The sequence below is a fragment of the Chenopodium album genome, chromosome 6 (genome assembly GCF_948465745.1).
Source record: "Chenopodium album chromosome 6, dcCheAlbu1.1, whole genome shotgun sequence".
Taxonomy (NCBI): domain Eukaryota; kingdom Viridiplantae; phylum Streptophyta; class Magnoliopsida; order Caryophyllales; family Amaranthaceae; genus Chenopodium; species Chenopodium album.
In genome coordinates this window covers 38,126,907-38,139,861 of record NC_137839.1, presented here as the reverse complement: position 1 = coordinate 38,139,861, position 12,955 = coordinate 38,126,907, and the positions used below count along the sequence as shown (strand labels likewise).

General features: G+C 34.7%; 1 protein-coding gene and 1 long non-coding RNA gene across 2 annotated transcripts; both read left to right on the top strand.

Annotated features, from left to right (window-relative positions):
* The first annotated feature begins 450 nt into the window (after positions 1–450).
* LOC145636033 (uncharacterized) lies at positions 451–9,471 on the top strand. Its single transcript, XM_081687466.1, has 7 exons — positions 451–1,244; positions 2,562–2,600; positions 2,689–2,759; positions 7,677–7,741; positions 7,822–7,911; positions 8,018–8,110; positions 8,849–9,471. The coding sequence occupies exons 1-7, from the start codon at positions 847–849 to the stop codon at positions 9,257–9,259; spliced, it is 1,167 nt and encodes a 388-aa protein (XP_081543592.1). The 5' UTR covers positions 451–846; the 3' UTR covers positions 9,260–9,471.
* A 1,639-nt stretch (positions 9,472–11,110) lies between these two features.
* LOC145636031 (uncharacterized) lies at positions 11,111–12,733 on the top strand. Its single transcript, XR_014113991.1, has 2 exons — positions 11,111–11,988; positions 12,157–12,733. It is a non-coding gene; the product is annotated as an uncharacterized LOC145636031 (long non-coding RNA).
* Positions 12,734–12,955: the final 222 nt, after the last annotated feature.

The window sequence follows — 12,955 nt, the reverse complement described above, 5'->3', positions numbered from 1 at the left end:
ACTGTATATTCAATGGTACTATTTGATCATTCAATTATACAAAAATATGCATTTATTTGTACATACATATACATAAATATCCCTATTATGCATTTTTACATACCTAATATTCCTCCCTTTAAAATCCCTCGTTAGTCTCGACATGAGCAATATCATATCTGCAAATTCCAGAAGATTAACTTCGCCCAACACCACACACGTGGCACACCTCACATCCAGTAGATATGCAATTCTTCCCTTTCCAATAAAAAAATTCTCATCTCAATTAAAATAAAAATTATTTTCATCTCCATTCAAAAAAAAAAAAAAATTATCTTCTTCTTTCGTTATTCATCTTAAAAATAAATAAATAAATAAAATACTCCGTGTAACAAAATATTGCCTTTGACACGAGCATAAAAAGCCAGAAAGAAAATAAAACATGTAACTGTTATAAAATGACATCATATGAGGTGGACCCCACCCATTAGCTTCCGTTGTTATATACTCCGTATAACAGGTAACCCGCAGTTCTAGTAAAAGTATTATCTCATCAAACTTAAACAAAATTTTTTAAAAAAAAACTCTCTAAATTTAGCCTTTACTTGCCTTTCAATTTCCTACGTTATTCCTTGATTACCATTCTCTTGAAGTTTCAGAAATCAACTCAAATCAAAGAAAATACCAGAATAAGGGAGGGGAAATATTTAAGTTTATCATACTACACAAAATCGAATTTGAATTTTGATATTACCTGTTTGAATTTTTACAAATAAATTAAATACTTTTTACTCCCTTATTCTGATACAAAATTGTTGATTACTTTTGGTAAAAAATTGCATAATTCGATATTTATAATCAACAATTATGGCGTCGGAGATGTTAACATCCGGAGCAAGTGGGAGAGTTAGCGCCTTGATATCATTGAGTGCATGGAGGAGTGTGATGAATTTGATTTTAGCAATTTTGTTCGTGATAGTGGTGCCGTTCCGAAAGAGGAGAGAGAAATCGGTTTCGTTGGTATCGAAGGAGGAGAAGGTAGTGAGCAGTGGCGGAAGCGGTGGAGGGGCGGTGGTGAGATTGCCGGCGGCGATTGTGAGGAGAGTGGTGGTGGAGCAGGATGTTGCGTCGAGGCGGATGATGGCGATTAAGAGGGTTAAGGAGGATAAAGATGACAATTGTTTGAGGGATTATTCGATTTTTGGTACCAAGAGAGGTGTTACACTTTTTACGCAATCTTGGTCTTCTGCTACTAGAAATGTCAGGTATATATTTATTTTTTGATTGATATGTTTTTTGGCATTAAATTTGGTTTAATATTACGTCATATTTTGGTTTTGGTTGTTGCTATCAATATTGATTTGTATGTGTAATTCACTAATTCTAATGGTTCTGTTTTAACCCCTAGACCCCACCCCTAAAAAAACAATAATATTGTTAGATATGTATTTTTTTTTTTTTAAATTTAATTTTAGAGAGCCACAAGGGCGAATGATGGGTAGCTTTAATATAAAGGCCCCGTTTGGGAGAAAGCTGAAAGCTGAAGCTGATTGAGTTAGCTGATTTTGACTAGCTGATTTTATTAACTGATTTGACTATCTTGGTAAATAGCTGATAGCTTAAAGGTGATTGATTATGTGAAATGACCAATAAGCTAATTGTGGGGTATGTAGTTTAGAAAGGATTTTAAATTAAATGAAGTTATAAGTGTAATTTCACAATAATTAATGAATAAGCTAATTGAAAAAGCTCATAAAATGAGCTTTTTCAAAAAGAGCTTATTTAGTGGAATAAGCTCTTTCAATAAGCTTAGTACCAAACACTTGTATTAGCTTGTTTGACTAGTCAAACAGCTAAAATTAGTCAAATAAGCTAATATACCCCCCAATAAGCTAACTACCAAACAGGGCCAAAGTTTTTATGTTGTGAGTATGTGTTTTTAATGTGTTGTTTGAAGATATATGTAGTATTTGTTTGAACATGTGCATTTTATAATTTGTTAAAAAGGGACTAACAAGAGGGAATTGAAGAGAATAACAATTTGGTTGGTTGATAAAAACATTATCCGAAATATACAAAAGAACATTAATTCAAATAACTCAAAGCATATTAGAGCAACTTCAATGGCTAGCCAATTGTTAAATTAGCTTGTCATGCCACATAGGCTTTTAAGCTAATTAGCTTTCAAGCTAGTTTATGGGTCAAACTAGCTTGAAAGATAATCTAATTAACAAGCTAGCTTGACCCATACTTAAACAAGCTATTTAACAAGCTAGTTTAACTTAACAAGCTAGTTTGACCCATACTTAGCAGTTAGCTTGAAAGATAATCTACTTAACTAGCTAGTTTGACCCATAGTCCATTTCATATTATAAACATTCTACCATTTAGATTTTTTATGCTATAATCTACTTAACAATTAAACTTTCTCAAATATGTATGTTGTTTAGAAGTGAGTCAGCTAATTTCATCATATTGGTCTAACATGAAATTCAGGATGCGTAATACGTAGTATATGTTTGTAGTATAAAGGCTCTTTATTCTCCTGTCGGTAGTCTAATGCTTTGGTTACTTTTATGTAGGGGAGTTGTGTTGCTATTACATGGCCTTAATGAACACAGGTTTGTCATGGTTTTTCTGGTGTATTTTATTTATTTTACCTTCTAGGTTGGACATGCGAATTGTTAAGACATTTGCATTTGATTACAGTGGCCGATACAGTGACTTTGCGAAGCAGCTAAATGAGATTGGAATCAAGGTTTATGGAATGGACTGGATTGGTAAGTTCTTTAGTGCCATCATTGTGTAAATGATATCTGATATAAACTGTATGTCTGCAGCAGAATATCTTGTAATAATTTACATATCCTCGTTATTCACTATTTGCTATTTCCTTGGTGAATTTGTGACTTGTCAAAGAGCTTTCTTGTGATGATATCAACAATTAAGTATTGGATGAAAGTTTGGTATGCTTATAATTATGTCTGATGATATCAGGAAATGATTTCCAGCTCTTGGAACAGGTTCATGTAGTGTATCTTATTACTTCTTAAAACTAGACAACAAAAATATGGATCAATTATTTAGAGAGTGAAGATTCAAGTTTGCATATCACAAAGTAAGAGATAGAAGATTTTTAAACCCCAATTTAGAGAGTGTGCAAATGCTTCTGCTACAAACAAGGTTGTGTATGTGTGTAAATATTTATCACACAAATAGTGCTACATCTATGACACTTGATTTTGAACAAAATATCTCTTGGTCTTTATTCTAGTACTACCTCTATTTCGTACTAATGTTCCTGGAATCTTATACTCTCTCTTAGAATCTTATAAACTTAATATGCTTCTCTCTCTAGTGGTTGCATAATTGTGACATATGGAGTTGCATTGAGAAGTACAATTTCCATGAGGGAAAACTGGGGAAACAACTTCACCAAAAGCGGCAAAGATAAACAATAGGACCATCTGTCTAAAACCTTTAATAAAGAATCTAGGAACATCAATATGAGACGAAGGGTGTACTACATTAGTATCTTGACATAATTTCGATGGGTGGAAATTTTACTTTCCCTGAATTATGGCCAAAAAATTGGTGTTGAGGTCTTTTTTCATTTAATAATTTGTCATGAGAGGAATTTTAAAAATCTATAAATGACTTTTGTTGGAGGGAGTTAGGAAGGATATGAAACAAATGAATTTGCATGAGAATGGGGTATTTGATCATAAGGGATGGAGGAGGAAGATTTTTGTGGATGACTATACAGAATAATTACTTTTTGACTTTTGGTTCATGTAGACGACCCCACTTATGAGATTAAGGCTTTGATTGATTGATTGATTGTTAATGATCTCTCTATTAACTAATTATTAGTTTGATCCTCCCTTCAATACAACTTTTTGGATTAATTATGTAAGAAATAAGTACTAAGAGACAGTGCAATTGTAGCTTATCTAGAACAGATTGTATAACTTGTGCATACTTTTTATTGCAGTATATGTGTCATAGTTTGTATAAGCAGAGCAAGTTTAGCCCCAAGAGACTTGGATGTGACGTCATTTTTTGTGGTCCCCATTGAAAATGATGTTATCAAACTTTTGTTAAGACTCACTAAAACTTGTCCAAATTTATCACTTTAGCCCTAAGACTCAAATATATGACATATTTTTTTTATTATTTATTTATCTCTTTATATGTAGAAAAGTGTAAAAAATAAAATAAAATAATACAAATAAAATTGGGATGAGTCCCAATCTCAAGTCTTAGGTTGAGTTTTGGAATTTCAAGAGTCAACTTGAGACTTGCTTGAGATTTAAGAAGAAAAATGGGGGAAGTCTTAAACATAAATTTTAAGCCTCAAGATGATGATGTCACCCCAAGTCTTAAGATTTGGGGCTAAGCTTGCTCTAAGGTAGAGTGTTGTATGTTTGCCAATTGATGGTTCTAAAATTTAATTAAATGTTAAAAAGGAACAAGGATTTTTTGAGATATTAATTGGTTGTGTCCTCTTTTTTGAGATGATACTTTGAAAAGTCTGCAATTATTGATATACATACTTATACACTGGTCCTTTGAGTAAAAACCACAGCTGGGCCTGAGTCACCTGACACTGATCCATTGGGCTTTTAGAATTATACGAGATTAAATTTCATGGTTCAGTAAGAGGATTCTATATCATTTAGTTCAGTAGGTAACTTGTATCGAGTCATAAATTGGAGATAATGCAAAATATTCACTGCAAAACTTTTCATTAGATTCTACCTCTTAGCTTAAACCGATGATGATTGGATATAAAATGTTCCTGTGTGTGGACTGATATTTGAGTGTATAGGGAGGGGGGGGGGGGGGGGGGGAGCTTAGTCTTCTGAGATCCAGTATCCTAGGTTTATTAATTTTGTTTATCGATTATTGATTTATACCAAATAGAAAAACCCATTATTCTTGGGCCTTAGATTACGAAAGATGAATCAATTGGCTGGTTAAATGATCTGTTTTCTGTCTACTTGGTGTCCAAGGATAGAGAGGTACAACCTATAGAATTGATCATTACAAGTTTGGTTGTGCTGGTTAAACGAAATAGCAGGTTCTTTTTAGATCAAAAGGTCCAGTGGAAAAAGCCTTCATTACCTCAATGCTATGACTGACACCTCTAAGTATTAGACATGATTTTATTGAAATTTTACTGACTGTCGTGAAAGTAAAAACCTAGTTTGCCTCCTATCTCGGGTAAATGGTCCGTAAATCAGGGATTCGCCCTTAGCTCGTGTTATGACAGGCGGTGAATTAGTGATCCAATATTCTGATTGATAAGTTTTTGGAACTTGATTGTTGTGGTGGAAACTCTGGCAATTTTGGTGTGAACTACAAAAAAATTCCTCAAGGAAATCTGTTTCAGTTTTTCATTAATTTATGCTTATCAGGTAGTTTCTTGAATGTCTATCTCATGGGACTGTACCCAACGACATGCCTGGGTTGTCAGTAATTGGGGTGGAAAATGTAGAGTAAAAATAATAAAAAATAAATAACTGGTTTTTAGATGCCTAGAATAGGAGTGAAGATTTGATGGGGGTAATGCATTACGCTAATACCCTAAAAATGAGAGTAATGGTTACCCAGGACCTCCCTAAAATAATCTTTCCCCCTTATAACAATTAATCTGATTTTTCTGTCCATCATATTTTGTCACTCGTCTGCTACATATTCATGGCTCCATCTTTCTTCCTCCATTTCTCTCTCTTTTCCCAGTCAACCTCTATGGCTCCACCAGGACCACCACCACCTCAATTTGGTTGCCAACGAGATTGCCGTTTTCAACGTGAATAATTAAGGATGCAAATTTCAAATTTTTGCTGGTAGAAAACTAAAGTTAACTACCATGGAGTCAAATTAATCCAACTTCGGTGTTTCACTGTTTCCCTCTCTTCCCCTCCTCTATCTCTCTTTCCAATCTACAATTTCTTTAGGTATTTTAGTGAATGTGAATAACCAATGCAACTATCCCTAGCCTGTGCTATCTCCATCACAGAAGAAATGATCAAACTTCTTTCTTTTTTGTCACACTACCTGAATCTCAAATCTTTTGCTTTTCGGGTAGTGGCGAACAATGCTGCTTGCGTTGTGGGGGATGCCTGCGCGGCTACACAACCATTGCATTATTTTCTTGCTGCAGCTAAAGGATACCGCATCCGCGGTTCCTTGTTTTTCTTGCAGCTCCTGCACCCATTAATTTCACACCTTCTAACATAACTCCTTATAAATTCTATTCTCGTATATGGTGGTTTGCAAGAGTTAATGAAAAATTTGAGGTGGTTTGTGAGGCTTGGTAATTAAGTGTATTATGGTAGCAAGTTGTTTGCCATAATTTGTGAGGTGGTGGGTTTGCAATTTAGTATTACCCTAGGAATATTGCAAAAATGATAAATATGTAAACTTATCCTCTTAATTAGTCAAGGGATCCAAGCATATACCCTAAAGATAAGGAAACGGGAATAATAGTGGGATGCCTTTTTTTTATACAACTTATATTATATGGCATAAATCCAGAAGGTTTCACTAGCAATGATACCAAACCAGCCCTTTGATGTTTTGAAAATCAAAATGAAAAGGTGCTAGGTGCTTTTTGGTATCAGAATCTAATTTGCGATATGTATTTCCCTGACGCAACCCTCCCTTCCCCCAAAACCTCCAAAAGAACTAAAATAGAGTCAGAGTAAAAGTTAATTCATAGTTCCCATGCATCCTCATATTATATTAATGAAGTCCAATTCTTGTCATTACTGTTTGAGAGTGTAGAAGTCATGCTTCTATGCATCTATATGTTAATGTTGCAGGATTGAGCATTCTGATTGGGTGCCCTGTGGTGCTGAAAAAGTAAGCTATGAAGCTCCTCTTAATATGTAAGCTTGTTATTTGAGTCTTGTGCTGAAAAAGTAACATATGAAGCTTCTCTTAATATGAAATCTTGTTATTTGAGTCTTGAGTTTGATTAAAATAGTAAAGACCTGATGTATAGTTCTAAAAATCTAATGACATAATCATCTAGCACGTGTTGCTAAATTAAGTAATGATTCACTATGCTCTCTTAATTTTTGTGACTTAATCTTTGTCTCTTGTGCATAAGAAAACCTTAATTTGCTGGATTATCATGTCTATTTTTTTCCCCCTTTTCTATTGTAAATGTAAAACTTGATTCTTTCCTTTGTAAGTTTAGATGAAGTTTTTTGTTGTTTTACTGCCCCTTGTAGCAAAAACAAGTGTATTTTCAATTATCCCTTTATCTTTGTAACTTATTTTTCTTCTCCTGTGTGATAATAAATAAAAAAAAAAACCCTAGTTTGTGCTCATTTGAGCTGTATAATTGTGAGGTAATCTTCTTCAATGCATAGTTCTAGGTGTTGCATGCTAATGTGAGAGTAGGGATTTGTCTATGCATGCTGGATTATTCTATTTGTTTTTTCTTTTTTTCCAAATTTAATTTCTTTCCTTCATGAGTTTCAGATGAAGTTTGTGTTTTTCATTGCATAACCTGACTAAGCTTCAATTTCGGAGGATTGCATTTTTTCTATTTTTTCTTTAATCGATCAGTTGCTACCTTCATTAGGCAGGAAAAGGGAAATTTTGGTTTATATTCTTTATCTCTATTTGTTAATGCTGCTGGCTGACTAATGTTGTTGAGTTCCCAATTTCCTTAATTTTAGGTCATGGTGGAAGTGATGGACTGCATGCTTATGTCCCATCCCTCGACGATGCTGTTGTTGATATGGTAAGCTTTAATCAGCCATAGGTAGCAATACAACTCTCTATATAACTTATTAATAATATCTGCTGATTATGCCAATGCAGAAAGCATTTCTAGATGTAATTTTGTCAGAGAATCCTGGACTTCCCTGCTTTTGCTTTGCACATTCTACAGGGGCAGCTATTGTACTTAAAGTGAGCATTCTCTCCAAGACCAATGAACTTTCTTGATTTCTCTTTATCTTGTTGACTATAGTACATATTCCTCTAAAAACTTAATGCAGTTATGTCAAAAATGCAGGCTGCTCTTGACCCTAAGGTTGAAGCTCAAATAAGTGGCATAGTTTTGACATCTCCAGCAGTTGGTGTAAATCCATCCCATCCAATATTTAATGTAAGTTTCTCCTTTGTAATTTCTTCAAACTTGATATTATTGTAGCAGAGAATTCTGCATGCCTTTTTCAATATACATAATTGTAGAGACTTAAATGATTGTCCACCAATCCACTTATTACCAAGTCCCATTTAATTACGTTGTTATCTTAAGAAGAAAATTCCTTTTGTATGCTGTGATTCAAACCTACAATCAACCTTCTGAGAAAATCTTAATCATCCATCTGATCCTTATCTTCATTTACGCTGTAACTGCAACTGAATTCCATGACTTGGTAAATCTGGAGAATTTTGTGGAAGCTTGGAACCTCCGTTGGGTTTGTAACAATAAGTCAAAATACTTGTAGAATCTTTATCTGCAAGTAGTGCAGTTCATTGAGGTAAAAATTCATAATGGTACTGATCTTTAGCCTTAATATATATATATATATTTTTTTTAATATGTTTGTTTAGCATGTCTTCTGTGATGTTGAATAAGGGTACTATTATCAGACTCTTTGAAGAGTCACTTGGAGTTGGCTTAGTCTTTTGTTATCTAGGCAAGATTTTGGAGATAGGAGCTATATTAGACTATTACTAGATGTTCTTGAATCTGCAGGAGTATTATGTGCCCGCCAAGTTCAGTATTATGAAACTATAATAATGTTTCATGAACAAGTCTGATTTAGTGGTGCAAAGAATTGGTGCCTTTGCTGCTCTCATGTAATCTTATGGTACTATTGTACTATTGTTATTTCAGGTCATTGCTCCAGTTGCGTCCTTATTATTTCCAAGGTATCAATGCCATGCTGCAAACAAATCAGGCACAGTAGTTTGTAGAGATCCAGAGGCACTAAAAGCAAAGTATTCAGACCCCCTTGTATACACAGGTGCAATTCGTGTAAGGACCGGCTGTGAGATTCTCCGCATATCTGCGTATTTACAAGATAACTTGACGAAATTGAGAGTTCCATTCCTTGTACTACATGGATCTGCTGATGCTGTAACTGACCCAAAAGGTTCCCAGAAATTGTATGAAGAAGCCTCATCAATCGACAAGGCCATCAAATTGTATGATGGATTGTTGCATGACATTCTCTTCGAACCTGAACGACAAACTGTATTCCATGATATAACTGACTGGTTAATTCAACGAATAGGAGGAGATTAGATGTGAAATCGATTACAGTGTTTAGAAACCAGAACATATTGATGAGCGCAACCTTTTATTTTATTTTATTTTTTTTTATGTTGTTGCTCTCTATGAGTGTGCAAGTGGGCTGTTGGGGTATGGAGGGTTCGTTCATTCTTTCTGTTTAGAAGTCGAGACTTGCATAGTTGCATGTATTTTCTTCTTAATTGATGGTGAACTGTTGAAGATCAGTGGCAAGTATTTCTTTTCTACTTACAACACTCATGTAATCCCTGACCCGACCCGAAGTTACTGAGAGAAACCCGAGCTCGAGCTCGACCCTACCTGAACAACCTGAATTTGACCCAATTTGACCAAAAGTTCATATTTCATAATAATATTTACACTATTTTTTATAGTTTCTAAGCATTTAAGTTACTAAAAGAAACCAGAACTCGATTCGATTCAAATCCGAACAACCTGAATTCGACCCGATTTGACCCAAATTTCATATTCATAATAATATTAAGTTTTATACTGTTTTTGATAGTTTTTAAGCATAACCCAAAATCAACCCGAAATCTGTACCCGAATCCGACCGACTGATCTGAACTGTCACCCTACACTAACAGGGGCGGATACACGTTGGGTTCAAACAGGTTCATTGAACCAACAATTTTTTTGAAAAAGAAGGTTATAATTAATACTTTGAGAGATGTTATGCTAGATGTTGAAGTGCAACTCAATGGTAACTTTTACCTTCCACCAATCTTGTAGATCAAGAGTTCGAATCCTACCCTCATCTTCTTTCTATCTCCTTTTCCCCCAAATTGAAACCCCAACCTTAACTTTCTCTCTCTTCAGTACCCACCATCCCTTTTCTTGTACAAATTTTTACCTACAACCATGACAGGGAAAACTTTCTGTACCCCCCAAGCCTCCGCGCGTGTCCCGCCACACCCCTTTTTATTTATAAATTTCCTGTAAATTTTTATAATATGTTCGTTTCTGTATTAGTAAATGTTCATTTATGTATCATTAGATGTTCATTTTATAACAGAGAGTTTTTGTTCAAATTAGTATATTTTCTAAATTGAATTTTAAGAATTTTCTATAAAAATAAAGATGACAACAAATTTATTTACAAGGAATACTGTGTTCGAATCATTTTTTATTATAAGAAGTATTGCATCATCCAACGTTCATTTTTATTTATTCGTGTTTCAACATATATTCATTTTTGTATCATCAAATGTTCATTTCAAGAGTTATGTGTAAGTTTTATAATAATAAGATGTATGCAAATACATACGTCTTAGAATTCTATTTATGTAAATTAAACCTTGTTAAAAAATAATTTCCAATGTAAAATAAATTTAATTTAATAACAATGATAACGCAATTATATTAATTTCTATAGTTATACTACATTTTCTCAATATATATATACACATACACTACAACAAATTAAAATTGGCCAAAGAAACCTTAAGTAAGAGACCATTTAAATAAATATGTGGTCTCTTGGATTCAAGAGACCAAATATTTCGAATAAATGGTCTCTTATGTATAATCTTAGATAGATGAAAAGGGACCAAAGACCATCTATTTTAAATAAGTGGTCTCTCTTTCTTTTTAATTAAAAAAAAATTATAAATAGAGACCATTTATTTAGGAGAAGTGGTCTCTTCTTTTTTTAATTTAATAAATAAATAAAAGAGAGAGATAATCTATTTACAAAAAGTAGTCTCTCCTGTTTTTTAATTAAATAAATAAATAAGAGAGATCATTTATTTACAAAAAGTGGTATCTCCTTTTTTTAATTAAATAAAAAAAAAAACATTACTTCGTATTTAAAAGTAGGCTGACATTTTTTTTACATACAAAGTATTTTAAAGAGACAAAACCCAAAACCCTAGTTTCATTTCCTCTAAACCCATACCCCCACCGCCTCTCTCTCCTCTCTACTCTCTCTCTCTCTCTCTATCTTAACAGCTGAAATCACTCATCCTAACATCCGAAATCACTCATCCTATCTCACATTCTCCTGCTAAACAGTTTGTACCTCTTAATCCCTCCAAAGCTGTTATCAAACACCATGGTAAAGATATTCTCAAGAAATATCAGAGAAAGAATGTTATCTTTTCTCCTTTTCTAGGCTTTTAGCTCCAATTTTTGGTGGTAAAATTGGTGAGCTCAGTGGTTTGGGCTCTAAAAATCCTGTCCTTTACCTTGATTTTCCTCGAGTATTCTTGTTCTTCAGTTGAATTGGTTTTTGGATTTTTTTTTTTTTGGTTCATAATTTGGTGTTCTATGGGCTGAATTTGGGATTTTGTGGTCATTTGTTGATTGTTTGCAGTTCTTAATTGTTGGGTTTTCTTTGTTGTTGTTAATTTGGTGTTCTATGGGGTAAAACTGGGATTTCTAGTCATTTGATGATTGTTGGCAGTTCTTATTTTGTGGGGTTTTTGTTTTTGATTTTTTTTCTTTGTTTAGTGATCAATTATGGAGTGAACTCAGTAAGTAAGTGAGGTGGATGCGACTTCTATTGGTTTGTGCTGACGACATCAATCTCTAAGCCCCTTCTATTTCACATTTCCTCTAGTTCCTAAGTTCAAATTTACTCTTTCTTTGTAAATTAACCCAATTTCAAGCTTATTAATTGTTTTAGTTTGCCGTTTGCCAATTTTTTCAGGGTTTCGGGACAAGAAAGTTAAGTTTATGGTGTCTCAACAAAGAAGTGGGTCTAACCCATCTTCCAAGCTTGGGTACTGCATTTTCTTAATTCTTCAATTATGAGTGTATATTATTTTCTTTGATATTGGTTATTATTTTCTTCAATTATGGCTGATTTGGGTGTAAGTTGCTGTTGTTTTGTTGTTGTTGTGGCTCGGTGGCCAATTGTATTGTTTGCGGTGTTAATTCTCTGACAACAGGGTCATCATGAGGCCGATAGACTTTGCCTCTTTCCTTTTTGGTGATGATGACTTCGGGGAAGGCGGATGTGCTAGTCGCCTGTCCCTCTTCAACATAATGGACCATCTTTCTCAGATGGTCCTTGGTGCCCCGGATAGTTAAGCCACCTCTGGCGAATTCGCCTGCTATTGTATAGACCGGTTCTTCATTGGTTTCGGAACTAACAGTAGGATGGGGAGTCTTTTTGATAGATTGTGCGCCCTGGATTCGCCTTGGAATTGAAGTCACTTCGGACTTCACATAGGAGTTCAACGCTCCTTTGTCGGCCAGACGGTTAAGCGTCCGTTTGAGGTTGTAGTAGTCGTTTGTGTCATGGCCGACATCCTCATGGTAATGGCAGTGTTTGTTTTTGTTCTGATTTTTAGCGGATGCTTTCATAGGAGTCGGCTTCTCTTGAGTCAGCCGATCCTTTATCTCCATGAGGATGGAGTAGCTTTCCTTGTGGAACTCGTTTCTTGGAACGTACGGATTTCCACTCTTTCTTTTTCTTCTAGGTTGGCTAATCGGAGTTATCAACCGCCCAGATCTGTTTTTTTCTTTTTGCTCTCTTCTTTGAGTCCGACTGCTTATTAGAGGAGCAGAGCTCAGTCGCCTGTATATAGGCTTCCGCCTCCATCAATGCTCCTTGGAGGGTGAAGATTTTTTTGCAGACAAGTTCGAACTTGAAAGTCGACCCGTCCACTGGTGGAAAAAAGGCCATCCATAACGGGCTAAAAGGGCCCATCCGTAACAGGAAGCGTCCATTACGTATGCGGCCGT